This window comes from Octopus sinensis, linkage group LG9 (genome assembly GCF_006345805.1).
Source record: "Octopus sinensis linkage group LG9, ASM634580v1, whole genome shotgun sequence".
In the NCBI taxonomy this organism is placed as follows: Eukaryota; Metazoa; Mollusca; class Cephalopoda; order Octopoda; family Octopodidae; genus Octopus; species Octopus sinensis.
In genome coordinates, this window is record NC_043005.1 from 2,808,867 (window position 1) to 2,829,278 (window position 20,412).

Genomic DNA, 20,412 nt, shown 5'->3' on the forward strand with positions numbered 1-20,412 from the left:
CTAGTCTTAGCTTCACAAAACCAAACCTTTTGATTGTCTTAGAATATTGGTTTTTGTTTTTTGGGAAGGCATTTAACCAAAATTCTTTATAGTTTCAAGATCTCTTGACGTTGCCACTAATTATCTCCCTTCTTTCCTAACTTTCTGTCAGTTTTTTTTTTTTCAGTAGAAACTTCCTCTCTCTCTCTCTCTCTCTCCCGGATGAGAAAGCACTTCAGGCTAACTTCCACTACTGGCAGTAGAAGTCCATTTTTCCATGCTTGCATAGGTTGGGGTGAGTCGCCTTCAGCAGTAGCGTCTGGCCACTTGTTGCAGTCCCTTCAGCTTCCTGAGATAAAACTTCAACCACTTCTTCCAATGTCTCTCTTTTGCTTTTCCTCTTCGACTGTTCCTTATTATTTCGATTGATGCTTCATGTCCCCCCCTCTTACACCTCAAATATTCAGACCAAAGCATTTTTCTTACTAATAAACTTCACATCTGATTCGACCCAATTTTTGTCTGTGCTTCTACCATTCATGTACTCTAACCTTTTACATGCTTGCCTCCTTCTTGTCGTCCCTTTTCACATCTTCCATAATCCCCATATTCTAATGCCATACACCCCTAATACAGCCTATTCTACAGTTGAAGAAAATAATTCCTTTGTTGTGGAAAGAATAATTCTCTGAAAAGTTTCCACACTTTGCTTACTCTATCATGTCTTTGCAACTCTCTGCCATTGCTTGTTTTGGAACCGAGGTGCTGGAAGTTAACAACTTATACAGTACCCTCACAGAATTTGAAATGTTGGTGTTATTTAAAAAGCACCCATGCTAGTTCCTCCTACAAAATTCTTGTACTGGTTCCAAGTCTAAAGCACTTGTACTGGTGCTGTGTAAATAGCACCCAGCACACTCTGTGAAGTGGTTGGTGTTAGGAAGGGTATCCAGCCATAGAAGCCATGCCAAAACACACAACTGGGGCCTGGTGCAGCTCTCCAGCCATGTTTGCTCCTGTCAAACCATCCAGTCAGTGCCAGCATGGAAAATGGACATGGAATCATGATGGTGATTTTACTGCTAATTATTCTTGTATCATCATCATTTAGCATCCGTTGTCCATCCTGGCATGGGTTGGATGATTTGACCAGGGCTGGCAAGCTGGAGGGCTGCTCCAGACTCCAGTCTGATTTGGCATGGTTTCATCAGCACAGGTGCCCTTCATAACGCCAACCACTCCGAGAGTGTAATGGGGTCTTTTATGTGTCACCGGCACAGGTGCCATTTCCGTGACACCAATATCTGCCACAATTACAATTTCGCTCAGCTTGATGGGTCTTCTTAAGCATGACATAATGCCAAACGTATCAGTCATTGCCTCATCCTCCTCAAATCATTCCTTACTGTCTTGGAAGTTGGTTCCAAAGACAAATATACCCATATATGGTACATTATTACGAACATTGACATGTTCATAATAACCTTATTGTTTTTTTTTATGGATCCAGTTTTGGATATCTGGAAAATCTTCTGTTTGTTGCAGACTAAAAGATCCGAGCGTAAATACTTTGACCATCTGCTGTCATCATGTAACAGGTTTTTTAATCATTTGTTGGTTAAATTGTTCATTAAACAACATTGTCTTATTTCTGATAAAACCTGGCATGTTTGTCTAAACAACTTGTCAAAGACTTCTGTTGGAAATGGGTCTCAGTTCATTGAAGAATGGTACCTATGAGGGACCAGTGCCCTAGTCAGGAGTCATTCACCTCTCATCTGCTTAAAACCAGACCTAAGTCATCAAAGGTGTCATCGTGTGTTGAATATTTCGACTGCATTCATGACACAAACAGCAAAAGACTTCCAGATGAAGCGGGAGTTTTCTCCCACTGGATGAAACTACAGCTTTGCTTCATCTCGACTCTCTCATAATGTTTTCTTGACAGAGATACTGGGTTGGTATGTCATTGCCTTCCCCAATTCAAGGGCCATCGGTTTACAATGAGTTCATCTGGATATTTTAATCCTGTTGGGTGTCCAGACCCCCCACCCCTCGCAACTATAGCGAGCCACTCAAGTAGGGGAGCCAATTTAATTGCTGACCACCTGACTATGAAACAGGTAGAACTGGTCCACGTGGTACCAGTAACAAGTCTCATCAGCCTGTGATGAGATTCCTGACCTAAGTTTTAGAGTTAAGTACTGGTCCTTAAAAGTTCCTTGAGTTGCAGACGACATTTACATATACTGTAAGCAGTCGGAGCACTGTGTAACTGTTGTGTGTTTCATTGCATTGCTGAGTTTTATACCTTGTAAGTGTTGTCTGGAGAGAGATGGTCTCCCCACAGTCTAGAGAAGCACTGTATGGAGACAGTGTTGGTGGCAGAGGTGTTATTTGAAGATCAGGCTTTTTAACCCTGTGAATGCCACACCATATTCTTGTTTCCTTTTCATTAATTTTACCAAACGAAGTATGATTTATTCTTCATTTTCTTTTCTTTTTCTGTTGACAGGATGACATGTCGAGTACAACCAGTGCCACAATAGATGACACAATTCCAAGTGAGACTCCACCACAGAACAATACTCGCCGCTACGGACGAGGAAAGAATCGGTTTCGAAAATCCAAACTTCAGTATAAGCTTGTAAATTATTTAAAAGTAAGTGAAGAATTTTTTTTAGCATTTTTATTGATTAATGCAATATCAAAATTGTTCTTGATTGATTGATTGATCATTGTCCTCATTGAATGCCCCTCCTCCATGCTGGCATAAGTTGGATGGTTTGACAGCAGCTGGCAAGCCAGAGCATTGCACCACACTCCAATTGTCTCTTTTGGCATGGTATCTAGGCTGGATGGCCTTCTTAATGCCAACCACTTTACAGAGTGTATTCAGTGCTTTTTTACATGGCACCAGAATTTCAATAATTACTTATTGTTGGGAAAGAAAAAACCAAACTACTCTTGTCTCTGTTATTTGGTCATCAATTGGTTACCAGAATGAAGGCGTGGCATTAATTAACTTCTGCTTGTTAATAAGTAGACTAAAAGAACCTGATGTGTTTGATAATTAGGGTGTGGGTCACATTTTAGTGCTTGCCACAAAAAAAGTTAACAACAAAGGCTCTTGTTGGATAGGAAGTTTGGGACAAATTGGCCAAAAGTTGGAATTCAACTTGGGGCTGGAACAGTAGAATGATTGCATTACAGAATTAATTCTAATCCATCCTTAGCCTCTGATCAAACACCACTGGGGCACAGAGTCATTGTAGACGTATTATAATCATGCTATTTAGCTCTCTTAAAAACTCTGAAACACAATATTATGTTGGAAGCAACATGTTGAGGCTTTGAGAGCCATCTGTAACTCAGCAGCCACAGTTTGGCCTTTGTTGCAGTATGATATTAAGATAGTAAATATTTTACAGTTTAATCTCATTAGAAAAATACTCATTTGGTTTCCTTTCAATGAAAGGATGTTCACTAATTTAATGTTGTACTACAGTGTTGGCCAAACTGTGGCTCTTAAGAAGAAAACATATATTACGTAGCTCCATTTCTCCATTCATCCATCTATTTTATGTGCTTTCCCCAATAAACTTGCATTCATGTTTGAAGCTATTGGGTGATACATAAACATTCAACTTTAAATGCACTGCGCCTTATAGCAGAAACGACTGTAAGCTAATGCAGTTTGTGACATAATTTCTTCTTACCACTCTCTGCTTGATTGATGCTTTGTTCTAAAGCGTTTGTCTATTGAATTCTAATGCCAGGTTATTAGCATTGCCATACCTAAGCGAAATATCCATCCATCTCTCTCTCTTCTCTCTCTCTCTCTCTCTCTCTCTCTCTATATATATATATATATATATATATATATGGCCGTAGTCAGTACCGCGGCCGTAGTCAGTACCGCATCACCGGCCATCCGATCATGGCCGTTCGCCAGCCTCATCTAGCACCTGTGTCGGTGGCACATAAAAACACCATCCGAAGACCCGGCAAGACTAGTCAGGCCATAACCCATGGCCCCTACCTGGGACGTAGTCAGTCCACCTGTGCATACCTTCCTTCTTGTGACACTTGTGAAGACCTGTTGAGGCAAGTGAAAATCAATCAAAACAAATCAAAATAGATGAACATCAATGGAATCTGTATCTTTGTGGTACCAGTGCCGGTGGCACACACTTTGTGGTACCAGTGCCGGTGGCACACATGAGAACCATCCGAACGTGGCCGTAGCCAGTTCCGCATCGACCGGCCTCCGTGCTGTGGGCACGTAACAAACACCATCCGATCATGGCCATTCGCCAGCCTCATCTGGCACCTGTGTCGGTGGACATAAAAACACCTTCCGAAGACCCGGCAAGACTAGTCGTCCACCTGTGCATACCTTCCTTCCTTCTTGTGACACTTGTGAAGACCGGTTGAGGCAAGTGAAAATCAAATCAAATCAAATCAAAATAGACAAATAGATGAACATCAATGGAATTTGTATCTTGTGGTACCAGTGCCTGTGGCACACAAGAAATCCATCAGTGCCGTAGTCAGTGCGGTGGGCACATGACAAACACCATCCGATCGTGGCCGTTCGCCAGCCTCATCTAGCACCTGTGTCGGTGGCACATAAAAAACACATCCGAAGACCCGGCAAGACTAGTCAGGCCATAACCCATGGCCCCTACCTGGGACGTAGTCAGTCCACCTGTGCATACCTTCCTTCTTGTGACACTTGTGAAGACCTGTTGAGGCAAGTGAAAATCAAATCAAATCAAAACAAATCAAAATAGATGAACATCAATGGAATTTGTATCTTTGTGGTACCAGTGCCGGTGGCACGTGGCACATAAGAAAACCATCCGAACGTGGCCGTAGCCAGTACCGCATCGACTGGCCCCCGTGCTATGGGCACGTAACAAGCACCATCCGATCGTGGCCGTTTGCCAGCCTCATCTGGCACCTGTGTCGGTGGCACATAAAAACAACCATCCGAGCGTGGCCGTCTGCCAGCCTCGTCTGGCACCTGTGTCGGTGGCACATAAAAACACCATCCGAGCGTGGCCGTCTGCCAGCCTCGTCTGGCACCTGTGTCGGTGGCACATAAAAACACCATCCGAGCGTGGCCGTCTGCCAGCCTCGTCTGGCACCTGTGTCGGTGGCACATAAAAACACCATCCGAGCGTGGCCGTTTGTCAGCCTCGTCTGGCACCTGTGTCGGTGGCACATAAAATCACCCACTACACTCTCGGAGTGGTTGGCGTTAGGAAGGGCATCCAGCTGTAGAAACACTGCCAGATCTGACTGGACTGGTGCAGCTTTCGGGCTCCCCAGACCCCAGTTGAACCGTCCAACCCATGCTAGCATGGAAAGCGGACGTTAAATGATGATGATGATGATGATGATATATTCATGCAGACACAGGTATCCTAATATGACTTTGTAGCTATAAAAATATTTATGATTCTTGAGATTTATGTTTAATGAATTAATTATGGCAGGATCATTAGTGTTAGACCAAATTCCTGGTGGTTTTTGATCCAGTGCTATACTAAATCCCTTCAAAGTCTGCCTTTCATTCTGCTGGAAATAAAGTACGAGTCAAGTAGTGAGGTTGATGTAATCAGTTTTTCTTCTCCATCAATTTTGTGTTTTTGTGAGGAACCATTATTGTTGTTGTTGATTGTGGAATTGGTTGAGCATCTGACAAATGCCTTGTGGTATTTAGTTGGATCTCTTCATGTTCTGAGCTCAAATCCCTCTGACATTACATCTGCCTTTAAAAAGAAAGTACCAGTCAAGTACAGGGCCCACAAAAACTGATCAGTAAAGTACCACCCCTGTTTGGAGAGTATTTAAATCGATCCCTCCCCAGGTTGTGATTTTGTGTCAATGTCAGAAAGCTTTGTAACTATGACAACAACAGATGGCAGTTTTATGTCCTGAGTCCATCCTTTTGGGGCTGATGAAATTGTTGTCAACTCTTCACTATCCTCCAACCCAAACTCCCCGCTACCCTCTACCCCACACTAATGACTCTGTGTTGTTAGGAACTATTTGTCTGATTTTCTTTTTTTGTTTTATTCATCCAGGAAGATCATGGCCAACCCATTTTTGGTGTCCAGGTCAATTACAATCATAAAGAAGGAGAACCAATAATCTTTGCTACGGTTGGTAGCAACAGGGTAAGGACTTCCAACCTCTTCCTTGTCTCTTGACATGCAGCTAATCTCCACTCATGGAAAGGATTCCACAATAGCCTCCATGTTTATTTTAAAAGACAAATAACCTCATGCAGTCTTCTATTTTCCCAAGTAAATTGAGATAATGCTATGACCTATCAGTTCAATTTCTATCCAGCCATGCATTTGGTGATATTGTAGTTTCTATAAATAATATCTGCAATAAAATAGACTCCAGGCCAAGGGTTGTTCTGTGCTTGAATATTATATGTTATGATAAACCAACCAAGTTAAAACGGGAGGAACTTTGAGTCTTGAACGAATCGCACCCAGTTTGCTTTAACCCACTTCAGTCACCACCTAAATCCTACAAAACATCCAAAAGTGCAACATGTGAACAACCATGTGGCATTGGCTACTACATACAGTGACATGTGGCACCACCTGCAACATGCAGATGCAGTGATACTATTCAATCCACAACATACCTGTGCACACCCCACAACTTACCGTCACTGCTTTCCCAGACAAGCCAAGACCCACACTGCTGCACTGCCTAGTCTCCAACGTATCCCCGTTGCCATCCATCACTCTTCTTAAATACCCTCACAGCTAAATTATATATTTCTTTACTACCCACAAGGGGCTAAACACAGAGGGGACAAACAAGGACAGACAGACGGATTCAGTCGATTACATCGACCCCACTGCGTAAGGATGAAAGGCAAAGTTGACCTCAGCGGAATTTGAACTCACAACGTAACGGCAGACAAAATACCGCTTAGCATTTTCGTCTGGCGTGCTAACGATTCTGCCAGCTCGCTGCCTTCCACACAGCCAAATTATAGTTTATATAATATACCCAGCTTATCATCTTGCTTATGACAGAAGCTGTCCCCCCCCTCTCACTCTCTATCCCAAACAGTGTTCTTCGCATTAATTCTAACACTTCACAATATGGTCTCATTGCTGCCACACTCTCTTTTAATATTCTTTCTTTAAAATGTAATAATCACAGGAATGGCTGTGTGGTAAGAAGCTTGCTTCCCAACCACATGGTTCTCGGTTCAGTCCCATTGCTTAGCACCTTGGGCAACTGCCTTCTACTATAGCCACAGGCCAACCAAAGCCTTCTGAATGGATTTGGTAGACAGACACTGAAAGAAGCTGTCTCTCTATATATATATATATATATATATATATATATACATGCACTGGCACCCATCTTGCAGTGGCTTGGTGTGCAGACGTCAGATCGTAAACCTTTTTGCTTGGCGAATTTGGTCTCTTGTCAAACCACTAAGTTAGAGGGATGCAAACATACCAACACTGGTTTGTCAAGCGATGGTGGGGGATAATCACTGACACACACAAATGCATGCATTTGTGTCAGATGCTCTACCAATTCTACTATCAACAACAACAGTGTCTTTGTGTCAGGGATTATCCCCCACCATCGCTTGACAGCCAGTCTTGGTTTGTTTGCGTCCCTGTAACTTAGCAGTTTGACAAGAGACCAATTGAACAAGTGTCAGTCCTGAGGTCGAGTCATTTGACCAAAATTTCTTCAAGGCAGTGCTCCAGCATGGCCACAGTCTAATGACTGAAACAAGTAAAAGATAAGAGGATTATTGTTGTTTAATCCCAAATATTTTAAAACCCCTCTTCCTTCTAATCTCTTATTAATCTTTAATTATTGCTGTTGTTGTTGTTGTCATTGTTTAACATTTGTATATTTTTTCCACAGGTTGGCATCTACGAATGTCATGAGAATGGTAAAATCAAACTTCTCCAAGCCTACGCTGACCCTTCTGTATCCTTTTTTTTACCGGAATCTATTCTGGAATGTTCTCTTTAACTACCAAACAGGGTGAATGAGATTTGTACAACTAATTTATAATTATGGAAAGAGGGCAAAAGATGATGCCAACGGCAGGGCCTCACACTGGATCCTTAATGGTATCTTGTTTCACCCTTTGGCATTCAGATCACTCTGTCCAATGTGACGTTTATTTATTCACATTGTTTTGAATTAATCATGCATTATTTTGTAGCTTCAAGATTTCTATGATGTGACTGTTTTTAGCTAGACATTGTAGGGTAGGTGTGAGGGGCTGGATCTAGTCAGTTTGACCGTAAAACAGAATATTTGGGGCCAGATGTGGCTGGTTTAACTGCTGATTATGTTCCAAAGTCTGTGAATACTTAGAGATTTTGTTGATGCCTTTGCTTGGCAGCAATGTCAACACTACAACAGGTTGGAAGCAGATCTGTTGTGAAAATAATTGATAGCTCAGCCTGAAATATTGTTTTGTCCACAGAGTAAAGAAATAAAAAGAAAAAAATAAGAATTTCCTTCCAAAAAAGGGTCGTAACACTTTCGGCTGTTCTGATAAAGGTAAATCAATCGAAGGTAAAGCATCGGTAGAAACCAAGAACTCAACATATTCCTGTTAGTGGGATAAAGCGAGCTGGCAGACACGTTAGCGTGCTGGGTGAAATGCTTAGAGGTATTTCGTCTGTCGTTACGTTCTGAGTTCAAATTCCACTGTGGTCGACTTTGCCTTTCATCCTTTTGAGGTTGATAAATAAAGTACTAGTTACGCACTGGGGTCGATGTAATCGACTTAATCCCTTTGTCTGTCCTTGTTTGTCCCCTTGTGGGTAGTAAAGAAGTAAAGTGAGGACTATAGAAACGAGTAAGGTTGGTGGATGAGGTGAGTGAAAAGCCGGAAGGTGTTGCAGCTGAAACAAAGATGTTTCGGCTTCAATTAATGACTAGAAAAGTGTGTTCAGAGCCAACTTTGTCCAACTGGAAACAGTGAATCTATTTAGTTGGATGTTTGTCTTCCATTGGTTCAATCCCTGAATGAAGTCGGAGGAGACAGAACTACGGCTCATATCAGCTCAGTTTTGTTGATATGCAATCAGTGGGATTGGTGGCTGCAATACAGGTGGGTGGGGGAGGCAGATTTAGTTGTTAAGTGGACTGAAGAAGTAATTAGGTGTGTAGTGGAATGGGGGGTCATCTGATATGAATCAATGATTCCTGTTGGCACGAATACTGGTTAATGAAAGCTGTAGGGGCTGTAGAAGTGGAAAGAACTATGGTGTTGGGTGTTGTTAATTGGATGTTGTGTTGTGTCCTTAATTCATGCAAGACAGAGGAAAACTTCTATTGTTGTGCTTGGACATTTGATGATGTGACAGGACAACCACTGTTGGCCACAGGTGGCATGAGAGGCATTATAAGAATCATAAGTCCTGTTTCCATGCAATGCATCAAGGTAAACCATTACGATAATTCTTCTTCTTACTATTATTGAGGTGATGAGCGGGCAGAATCGTTACTACTCCTGGCAAAATGTTTAGAGGCATTTCATCAGCCTTTATGTTCTGAGTTCAAATTCTGCCAAGGTTGATTTGCCTTTCATCCTTTCAGGGTCAATAAAATAAGTACCAATCAAGTGTGTCTGGGGGGGGGGGTCTTACCCCATCTCCCAAAATTGCTGGCCTTATGCCAAAATTTGAAATTATTACTACATATTTTTATACCTTATGTAGCAAAAGCATGATCACTCTTGACCTTTAGCTGCCCACATTGTGGCTTTTTACTTTTAGCTACCTATTTTTGGTTCATCATGTGATGGTCTAGTCCATTTAGCTTTACTTGGATTGTCCACCCCTTAACATGATGGATTAGCCTAGTGTCCCTATGTCAGCTATTTAAGAGACGATTTTTCCCGCTAATTCCTTAGAGAGGTGAGTTTTCTATGAGCGGGTTTTGGATCTTCAACAATGTGAGCAGTGTATTCACTTTGTCGCTTCAGCGGGAGCATAATTGTAACCCGAATCCTTGATGCTATGCTTTGCTTCCTTCCATCATTATCAACAGAATTGCAACCAGAATCTTTGACGCTAGACTTCACGTTTTTCTCACCTTTCATCTTCAATTTCTATAAGCATTTGAATTTATTTAATGTATTGACAATAATTCAATACCCTACCATTAATAATAAATGTTTCAGTGTGGTCAACTTCAACTTGCCTTTTACATTTTCTTATTCATATCCATCCTGACTTAGATTAACCAGAACACAACATTATCCGGCCATGACTGGCATCTGTTGCTAGTGGAGCGCTAAGAGTACCATACGAGTGAGATCGTTGCCAGAGCAACAAGCTGGCCTCCAAGCCGATGGCACATTAAGCACACCATTCGAGCGTGATCGTTACCACGTCGCCTTACTAGCACTTGTGCTAGTGGCACGTGAAACAATCGAGTGAGGTCATTGCCAGTGCCGCTGGACTGGCTCCTCTGCAGGTGGCACGTAAAAAACACCATTTGAGCATGGCCATTGCCAGTACCACCTGACTGGCCCTCGTGGCAGTGGCACGTAAAAGCACCCACTACACTCTCAGAGTGGTTGGCATTAGGAAGGGCATCCAGCTGTAGAAACAATGCCAGATCAGATTGGAGTCTGGTTCGCCAGACCTCAGTCAAACTGTCCAACCCATGCTAGCATGGAAAGCAGATGTTAAATGATGATGATGATGATGATGAAACAGCATTTCATACAACATTCATGGCTAAACTTACAATGTGTCTGCTGTTATTGTTACATATTTTTACAGCATCCTTTCTACCTGTCACTGTTTTGCTCTGTTTTCATTCAAAATTTCCCTCCCACTTCCCTGACCACAAGGGTTCAAACTCAAGCCGGTTCTTTGTTTGCTTTCAGAATTTCATAGGGCATGGCAACGCTGTCAATGAACTGCGATTCCACCCCAAATACCCTAACATGATGTTATCTGTGAGTAAAGGTAAGCCACTTGGTTTATATTAATTTTACTTTATGGTCATGGGAGGGGAAATCTTACCTTACTTGAAAACAGGTGAGAGTTGGGGACAGGAGAGGTATCCGACCATAGAAAATCTGCCTCATGCAAGCATGGAAAAAGGGGACATTAAAATGGGGGTGGTGGTGGTGGTTGTTGTTGTTTTAACTTACTTTTCTAATTGTTGTTGCAGAGGTTATTCCTGTCGTTGAGGAATCAATGTTTAGATTGAGTAAATTTTTGGATAATTTGTTCTTAAATTATCAATTTGTATCTCACTGAAGTATTTTGTTTTACTTCCATTTTTCCATATTTGCATTGATTAGACCAGTTGTTCTCAACCAGGGTCCACATGATGCTTCAAGGGTCCACAGAAGATTTCATTCTGCAATAAATTGGTTACACTTCTAGAAGACAACCAAATAACATTTCATTCATAATCATCATCATCATCATCCTCCATGTATTGGACCTAATTATAAAAATATAATTGAATTTCTTAAAACTTCAAATGTTTATGAGGGTGTAGTAGAGTAAAATAGGGGTCAGAAGGGTCCATAGATAAGAAGGGGTTAAGAACCACTGGGTTAGACAAATATATTATTGCAACATTGTTCTACAGCTAAATGTCCTTCATGTTTTTAATCCTTACCCTTAGGGATATCTTATCCCTTGGGGTTTTGAATATGTGAGGTGATAGTTCATTGACAAAACAACTGTCCCTCACAACCTTCATCCCAGTATAAACACACACACACACGCTCATGATGGTCTTTTTTTTTTTGTTCAGTTTCTACTTCTCGAATCCACTCGTAGGGTTTGTTCCGTCCATTGCTACGTTAGAAGGCAGCTGCCCAAAGTGTTGCCCCAGCTGGGACTGAAATCAAAAGCACATGGTTGGGAGGCAAACTTCTTAATCGTGCAACTCTGCCTCTGTTTATTTGTCTGAATAAATAAATTTCTTTCTCCATCTATTTGGCTAATGACTAATTAAGTCCTTTCCGGAGGCTGACGAGTAACATTGACTAAAGCAATAAACATCAATGGAACACGTTTCTGCTGCAGAAGCTGGAGCGAAAGATCCGGACGTTTCCAAACGTCTGTGGTTCAGCGGAGGTTCACACCTCTTTTTAGTTTGTCCGTCCTTGTCATCAATGACCGAGGTCAGTACATGGGGGAAGAGATTGAGGCATGACCAATCGGTCTGATGCATCCAGGTCAGGCAGTGGTGGTCAGTTTGGGACGGGAAGGCAAGGAATTCACTTTGGACTTGCATTCTTCAGATTTTCTTTGTGCAGCTGCAATTCCTTTTGTAGCGGGTGGCACATTTGTTGCCAGGCAGCACCATTTTGTGCTTGCATTCTTCAGGTGTCACGGTTGATCTCAAAGCTTTTGAGCCTCTCTCCTTGTGGGCCCTTGCCTTCGACCAAGCATTCAAACAAGGTGACTTGCCCACCAGCTTTGTGCTCCTGCTAGGAGGGTCAGATCAAGGGAGGACCTCCTTTATTCTAATGATTCACTAAGTAGACACCATTTTCCTCTCAATACCATTCTCTACAGCCTGGCATTATCTATTTACGTTGCATTACTTGTGATATTGGGTCTGAATGCTTTTTGTCTCCTCTCAGATCATGCTTTACGAATATGGAACATCAAAACAGATATATGTGTAGCAATTTTTGGTGGAGTTGATGGTCATCGGGATGAAGTTCTCAGTGCAGTGAGTCCATTATTATTATTATTATTATTATTATTTTTTTAAATTTTTTTTTTTAAATCTCCACTGTTCTTTGTATTGTTCTAAATGTTTTTGCAGCTCTTGATGCCAACAAAGAATTTTTTTATTGCTTCAATTCCTAGACTGGATGCTGCGTTGTGTATTTGAGCAAAGCGCTTCATCTCATTTTGTTTTATGATCCCTTCCACCCCTGATGCGTGGCACACCTGTCGCACCTGTTCAGGTCACTATAAAATCATTTGTGCAGGTCGTTTTGGCAACAAAACTCAACACTCATACATCGTCTTTGACTGGACGGGTTCATAACTGTTAAAGAAACCATTCTTCTTATTATTAAAGCAAGATTTAAAAACTGTCAAAATGTTTTGTTGGTTCAACTTGAGGTTGTCTTCCAGTTTCATTTCTGAATTATGATCGACAAATATCCCAACTCATGTTGCAAAAATGTTTCATTCCTGAATATCTTAGGTTAGATTCTGTACTATCATACCTACTTTCCCATTGAAATATTACTGCAGGGAGCACCTACCTACATACATACATACATGCATATACATATATATGTATATATATATATATTTATTTCTTTACTACCCACAAGGGGCTAAACGTAGAGAGGATGAACAAGGACAAACAAACGGATTAAGTCGATTACATCGACCCCAGTGCGAAACTGGTACTTTTATTTATCGACACCGAAAGGATGAAAGGCAAAGTCGACCTCGGCGGAATTTGAACTCAGAACGTAACGACAGACGAAATACCACTAAGCATTCCGCCTGGTGCGCTAACGTGTCTACCAGCTCGCCGCCTTCATATGTATATATATATTGTATATATATATGTATATATATATTGGGGTTCAACCCATGCTAGCATGGAAAGCGGATGTTAAACAATGATGATGATAAGATAGATAGATAGATAGTATATGGGTGAGTGAGCAAATGAAAGAAGGTGCTTAATGCATTTAGTAGGAGTTAATATATTATTATCATTATTCAAAACAGTTTTATTCAGCCCTGTGTGACTACAAAACTTTAAGTCACATGGGCCGAATCAAATGGTTTTAAATAATTGTAATAATCAGATATATGAGAGATGTCTATGTACGAGAGAGATGTGTCTGCCTGAGCATGATGCGATTGTTGTTGTTCATTTCCAATCTTCCATGGAAAAGCATGTCTGGTCATGGAGAAACATTTGCTTGTTTGGAAACAGGTGAGGGTTGGTGAGACAGAAAGAGAGTCTGGACATCTTGGACTGATATCTTTTACCCATCATGACACCAACCCTCAACCTTGTGAGTGAAACTGGGAAGATGGAAACTGTACAGAAGCCTGCCTTAGGGATTCTACCTTTAATTTCAAAGGTACAGCCTTGTCACTGTCACCTTGATACTGCTTGAGACTTGCATGTCTGTGGAGTATTCAGCCAATTGGATGTTATTTCAGTGAGCCTGGTAGTCCAGTAGATAAAAAAAGAGATGGGTTTACTTCCCATCTTTATTGAAATTTCAAGGTTAAAGGAGACGAAAGCTTGAAGACTGTTCTTCTTCTTCTTCTTTCAGGACTTCAACATTGATGGCAGTTTTATTGTGTCTTGTGGCATGGACCATTCCTTGAAAATCTGGAACTTAAAGACAGACGCTATCATCAAAGCAATGAAAGATTCCTACACGTACAACAGTACCAAAAACAACAGGTAATGCGGATTTACCTTTCCTTTTTCTTGTTTCTGTCATTGGAGACTGTGGCCATGCTGGGGCACTGCTTTCAAATATTTTAGTCAAACAAATTGATCCCAGGACTTTTTTTTCAAAGTCTGGTACTTATTCTATCGATATAATTTGCTGAACTGTTAAGTTATGGAGACGTAAATGCACAAGCACCAATTGTCAAGTGGTGGTGGCAAATAGACACACACACGTGTGTGTAATTAAAATCCTTCTAACGATCCTAATGGTTTGGGACTTCATTTCTTCCATTATTGCTGACAAGAAAATGAGGTAAAGATTTTGTCATGGTTTTTGAATTAAAGAATATCTTAATCTGACTCAGCAGATTAAGATGAGATTATCTTTCACACTAGAAAACTTTCTGAGGATTTCATCTGAAGATTATTTTTGATGTTTATTTATTTCCAAATTTCATTTTTTTTTTAATTCCTGGTCTTTTTTCCAAAACCTGATTTTGAAACTCGGTTTAAGCCTTGCCAGCTTGGAAGATGGACGTTAAAAGATGAGAATTAGGGAGGCTTTGTTGTATTGATATACTATTAGTAACCTTAGGAAAGTTTTGATCATCTCTCTCTCTCTCTCTCATTTCCAGACCATTCCCCACAGTATCCAATCATTATCCAGATTTCTCCACCCGTGACATCCACAGAAATTACGTGGATTGTGTTCGTTGGCTCGGACGTTTTATTTTATCAAAGGTAACCAGTTTCATTTCAACAAATATAAAATCCTCTGTGTGTGTGTATAGATACTATGAAGGGCAAGTGGGTTATTTAATATTTGTGTAACTTTTAATAATTAATGGATGAATGTTGTTATTCTGGGTTTGTGAAATGGTAATCAGTGAAAAGATTTAATAAATATATTCCAAGTAGATTTGTACTGACCGTTGCAAAGCAGATAAACCAGCAATACATCGTGTGTATGTGTGAATAATTAGCAGATTCTAGAAGCTTCAGCTTCTGATAAAATATATATACTCTAGTTTATGTACTGAGTACTTTTTTTCCCCCTTTGTAAACACATTCAACATATGTGTTAGTGTGTGTACACACAAACCACATCCATTTATAGGCATGTGTCCACTCACAGAAGATTATGGAGAGCATCACAAGCGGTTTTAGACCAGTTGTGTAGCATTTTACAAAAGAAATTAAATGTTAAAACAACCTGATTCAAGACTATTGTTAGGTTTACAGTAATATTAATGCTGTAAGGTTACAGTATAAGCCTGTTGTTAGGTGTGTTGTGGATGTGTGGAGTAAAATGGATTTAGTGTCAAATGTGAAGCCGTTGACTGCTCCATTTGAGTTGTAGTTTAATAGCAACACATTGTTTGTACTTTTCCTTGCTTTAAGAATTGTGTTTGTGTCTAGTAATAGGGAGAAGAAAGAAAGTGGATATTTGTAGATATTCATCAACTTCATTGCTTTTTAACATTTTTTTTCCCCATACAGACAAGTGGAGGCGCGTGGCTTAGTGGTTAGGATGTCGGCATCATGATTATAAGATTGTGGTTTCGATTCCTGGACCGGGCGACGCGTTGTGTTCTTGAGCAAAACACTTCATTTCACATTGCTCCAGTCCACTCAGCTGGCAAAAATGAGTAACGCTGCGATGGACTGGCGTCCCATCCAGCTGGGGGGAACACATACGCCACAGAAACCGGGCCCATGAGCCTGGCTAGGCTTGAAAAGGGCGACGTTAATTATTTGTGGAGTCACATGGCCTAGTGATTAGAGCAGCAGACTCGCGGTCGAGGGATTGCGGGTTCAAATCTCAGACTGGGCAATGTGTGTTTATGAGCGGCTCTGGCAGAAAATAATGGCTAACTTCTGCTGACACTTTCGCCACAACTTTCTCTCACTCTTTCCTCCTGCATCTTGCAGCTCACCTGCAACAGACCGGCATCCCGTCCAGGTGGGGAACCTATACGCCAAGGAAACTGGGAAACCAGTCCTTATGAGCCAGGCATGGCTCGAGAAGGAACAAACATACAGACAAGGGTTTGATATAATACAGCATCTCACCACTTGTGATCCGTCTTCATCACTTCTTACGTCTTCCTCTGCCAGCTTTTGTCACATCAGAACCTCTGCATTTGTCTCCCATAAACATTGACTGATTCATTTAGTGTCAGCCACCTCCATCAACCGTCTGCCCGTCTCTCATCTTCTTCTTCTTCCTCTCTGCCCTCCATTAGTCTCCTACATTCAATGCTACATGTATCACAACCAAAGGGAGAAACCTTTTGTTGTTCCCGGGAGACAACGGCTTCATGAATGTTCTCCCTCTGTTGTCATCACGATGGCATCAAATGTAGCCATGCAAGTGAAAAACAGGCATGACCACCCACACTTCACATTTGAGTGTTCAGATGCTGGAGGGTGGAAAGCACCAAGAATGCAAAAACCTTAGCATTGAAATTTCAGTTGGAAATTTTCAAAAACTCTTTGAACAATGAAGATATTGGTCTGCTATGTTCTGTCCTGTTAAAACAAGGAATTTATTTTGCCTCAAATCTGTGAAGAATTGTCCCCAGTCTGCCAATTTTTCTCCCTGGTTCCCAATCTTGAAACTCTGTCCACACTTCCTGTTCTGAATCTTCTAAGTTCCATCTCTTTCAGTCATGTGAAAACTGTATTGTCTGTTGGAAACCTGGCCACCTCAACCAAACGGATCTAAAGCATTCAGATTCCACTACGACCATCTTACACAGATTCGAATACCGTGAGTGTGATATCTGGTATATGAGGTTCTCTATGGATTATTGGCAAAAGGTGGGTGAAACACTTAACTCTTCTCATCAAAATGGTTTCTTGTTGTTGTTGTATCTAAATATATCGGCTTCTTTGTGATGTTCACAGCTCACTCTCATAAATCATCATCAGTTGACGCCTGTCTTCTCTGTTGACATTTCTTGGACAGTTTGACTGGATCCAATATGTCCAAGGACTGCATTCAGCTCCAGTGTCTCTTTTCGCACGGTTTCCACAGCTGGATGCCCTTCCTAATGCCAACCACTTCACAGAGTGAACTGGGTGCTTTTTATGTGACACCTGCTCTAGTGTGGTTTCCATACAGCTTCTATATTATTATTATTATTATTTTTTAAAATTTATATATTTTTTTTGCCTGTTTTTACTTTCTGAGTTCAAATTTTGCCTTTCATCCTTTAGGGTCGGTAATAAAATAAGTACCAGTTGAGCACTGGGGTCAATCTAATAGACTTACCCCACCCCCAAACTTACTGGCCCTGTGCCAAAATTTGTGTTATGGACCATTTGAATCTTCTTTATTTCAGTGACCTTCCGTAACTTCTATTTGCCGGATGATGTGTGTCTTAGTCATGGTTGAGTGATCACTTGTGATATTTTTGGTTTCTTTGCAGGTTATGGCTCTTGGTAATCAAGTTGGTCGGCTTTTTGTGTGGGACATGGATGTAGATGATCCCACAATGTCCAGGTAAATAATGCCATGCCTGACTACTTTTTCCGGGGACTTTGTTAATTTTGTTTTCGTTATTGAGGAGGTTGACAATGATGACCATTGTCATCTCAAGAAGTGTTATTGTCAGGGATCAGATGGGGAGTTCTACATTCTCAAAGATGTAGACCCCAGTTTCTGGGGTCAGTTGCATCAGTCCTTGGTGCATAGAATGGTCTAGAATATGCTAGGGTTTTAACTGGCCCTTCATTAGTTACAGTGATGAGGGTTCCAGTTCAACAGAACAGCCTGTTCATGAAATTAACATGCAAGTGGCTGAGTACTCCACAGACACTCATACCCTTTACAGAGTGTGACACGACTGGCCCCTTTTGAATTACAGGTACTACTCACTTTTGTCAGCTGAGTGGTCTGGAGCAATCTGAAATAAAGTGTCTTGCTCAAGATCACAACACACTGCCAGGAATCGAACTCCCGATCTTATGCTCATGAGCTGAATACTCCTAACCATTAAGCCATATGCCATGGTTAAGGTTACCATGGAATACATGTGACCAGTGCATTCATTCTAACACTACAATTATTTTTATACCTAAAGACATGGTTCAATATTATAATGATAATAAGAAAGTGATTAGAAACTGATTGAACCATGCAGAATGGCGGCGGGGGTGGTGGGTGATATGTTTATTTGATATTTCAGTCTTCAATATTGAAAATGAAATGTTAATTTAGAACTATTTCTAACCCCTGGGGTTACAAACAGACCATCTGAAGGGAAGACCAGCAGAAATGGCTTTAGAATTAGAAAACTTCTGACTTGTAAAACGTGACTGTAAGCGCTTAATGGCGATCAGTTTTTGAAGACGTGGTCCATCAACAGATTTAACACCACCTTTCGGTCCTTCGGTGCCTTTAGTGGGGTCCAGTCTGTTACAAGTGTTTAGTCCAGGGTCTGCCCTGGAAGTGAGTTGCTTGATATGTTTGAACATCTTTCAATGCTAGGAAGACCCTTTTAAGACCCTTTCCTACCTCAGCCTTACAGATGCCTTGCAAAACATGATAATTCCTCTCCTGACCAAATCCCAACAATGAATTACCCACCAAACTTGGTGACTTTTTCTCTTCATCTTTCTACAAAATGTTTCTTTTCCCATTCTTTCTCAGGTGCACCGTTCTGATAAACAGTAAATGTACAACGGCGATACGACAGACTGCGTTTAGTCGTGATGGCAGCATCCTTCTCTCTGTTTGTGATGACGGCACAATATGGCGCTGGGACCGAGTGAAATAGGAAACTCCATCAAATGTTTCTACTCCATCCATCCATCCATTTCTCTCTCCCCACCCTTTTCTCTCATACTTCACCTTCTCTCTCTCTCTCTCTCTCTCTCCCCACCCACCCACCACCAACAGTGTGCCTGCAATAATGTCCACTGCCAGATATCTCTACAAAATAACTGACGCATTTCACTATTTCACTTTCAAAATGAATGAATGCATTTTTTTTATAAAAACAAACAAGAGTATAACTCTTCTTAACTATTGCCTTTGTTTCTTTCATTATTATCATTATTATATTTTAGTGAGGTGGCAGCACCATTCGCATGCTGGACAAACTGCTTAGCAGCATTTTATCCATTTTTACATTCTAAGTTCATATTCCACAGAGATTGACTTTGCCTTTCATCCTTTCAGGGTCATAGATTAAGTACCAGTGAAATAATGGGGTTGATGTCATTCACTTACCACCCCTCCCCCAAAATTTCAGGCCTTATGCTTTTAGTAGAAAGGGTTGTTATTATTATTATTGTTATTGAGTGAGAGAGCAGAGCATGCCATCAGAGTGACACTGGGGTGAAATATACGAAGCCCAGTATACTCATCATGACTACCCGTCTGATAAGGGTACACTAGGCACATGCATCACAACCATATGTGCGCGACATGGTGATCTCATATCAAGATAAACAGCAGTTAGAATTTTCTTCAGGTTGAGTAGCCCATCCCGCTCAAAAGGTCCCTGAATAAGGATTGTTTAAGGATGTTGAACGAACCACTCATGTTTCCAAAGGTGAATTATCCAAACCCCAAAGAATCCCTCTCAACACATGGCTACGATGCTCCCCCACTATTTCTGCTCGTGATCAGAGATGCACATATCGTCAGCCACTAAGGGACATGCTCAACTGGTTAAGGTCAAACAACTGACAAGCAAATCTGTGGTATTGAGCAGAATATTTGCTGTAGCCCACCTTTTATACCAAGACAAAACCAATGTACAGGATAACACTTCCAATCAGTTAAGATCAGAAGCCACGAGAGCCACTGCCTGGTACTGCATCAGGGCTGTTATTATTATTATATTATTATTATTATTATTATTATTATTATTATGGAGGCAGTGTGGCAGAAAATGTAGAATGCCAGATGGATTTCTTTGTTGTATTTAAGTTATATCTTTATGTTCTGAGTTCAGATCCTCT

At 41.1% G+C, this 20,412-nt stretch overlaps 1 protein-coding gene across 1 annotated transcript in view; it reads left to right on the top strand.

Moving 5' to 3' along the window:
• LOC115215613 (polycomb protein EED) overlaps nucleotides 1-19,471 on the top strand; it is a 21,454-nt gene extending 1,983 nt beyond the window's left edge. Inside the window, exons 2-12 of the mRNA XM_029784836.2 lie at nucleotides 2,495-2,641; nucleotides 6,075-6,167; nucleotides 7,912-7,977; nucleotides 9,326-9,451; nucleotides 10,907-10,988; nucleotides 12,632-12,723; nucleotides 14,312-14,445; nucleotides 15,072-15,177; nucleotides 17,107-17,259; nucleotides 17,871-17,944; nucleotides 19,094-19,471. Of these exons, the coding sequence (XP_029640696.1) occupies nucleotides 2,495-2,641; nucleotides 6,075-6,167; nucleotides 7,912-7,977; nucleotides 9,326-9,451; nucleotides 10,907-10,988; nucleotides 12,632-12,723; nucleotides 14,312-14,445; nucleotides 15,072-15,177; nucleotides 17,107-17,259; nucleotides 17,871-17,944; nucleotides 19,094-19,220 (1,200 nt within the window). The 3' untranslated portion in view covers nucleotides 19,221-19,471. The remainder of the gene's footprint in view (nucleotides 1-2,494; nucleotides 2,642-6,074; nucleotides 6,168-7,911; nucleotides 7,978-9,325; nucleotides 9,452-10,906; nucleotides 10,989-12,631; nucleotides 12,724-14,311; nucleotides 14,446-15,071; nucleotides 15,178-17,106; nucleotides 17,260-17,870; nucleotides 17,945-19,093) is intronic.
• Nucleotides 19,472-20,412: the final 941 nt, after the last annotated feature.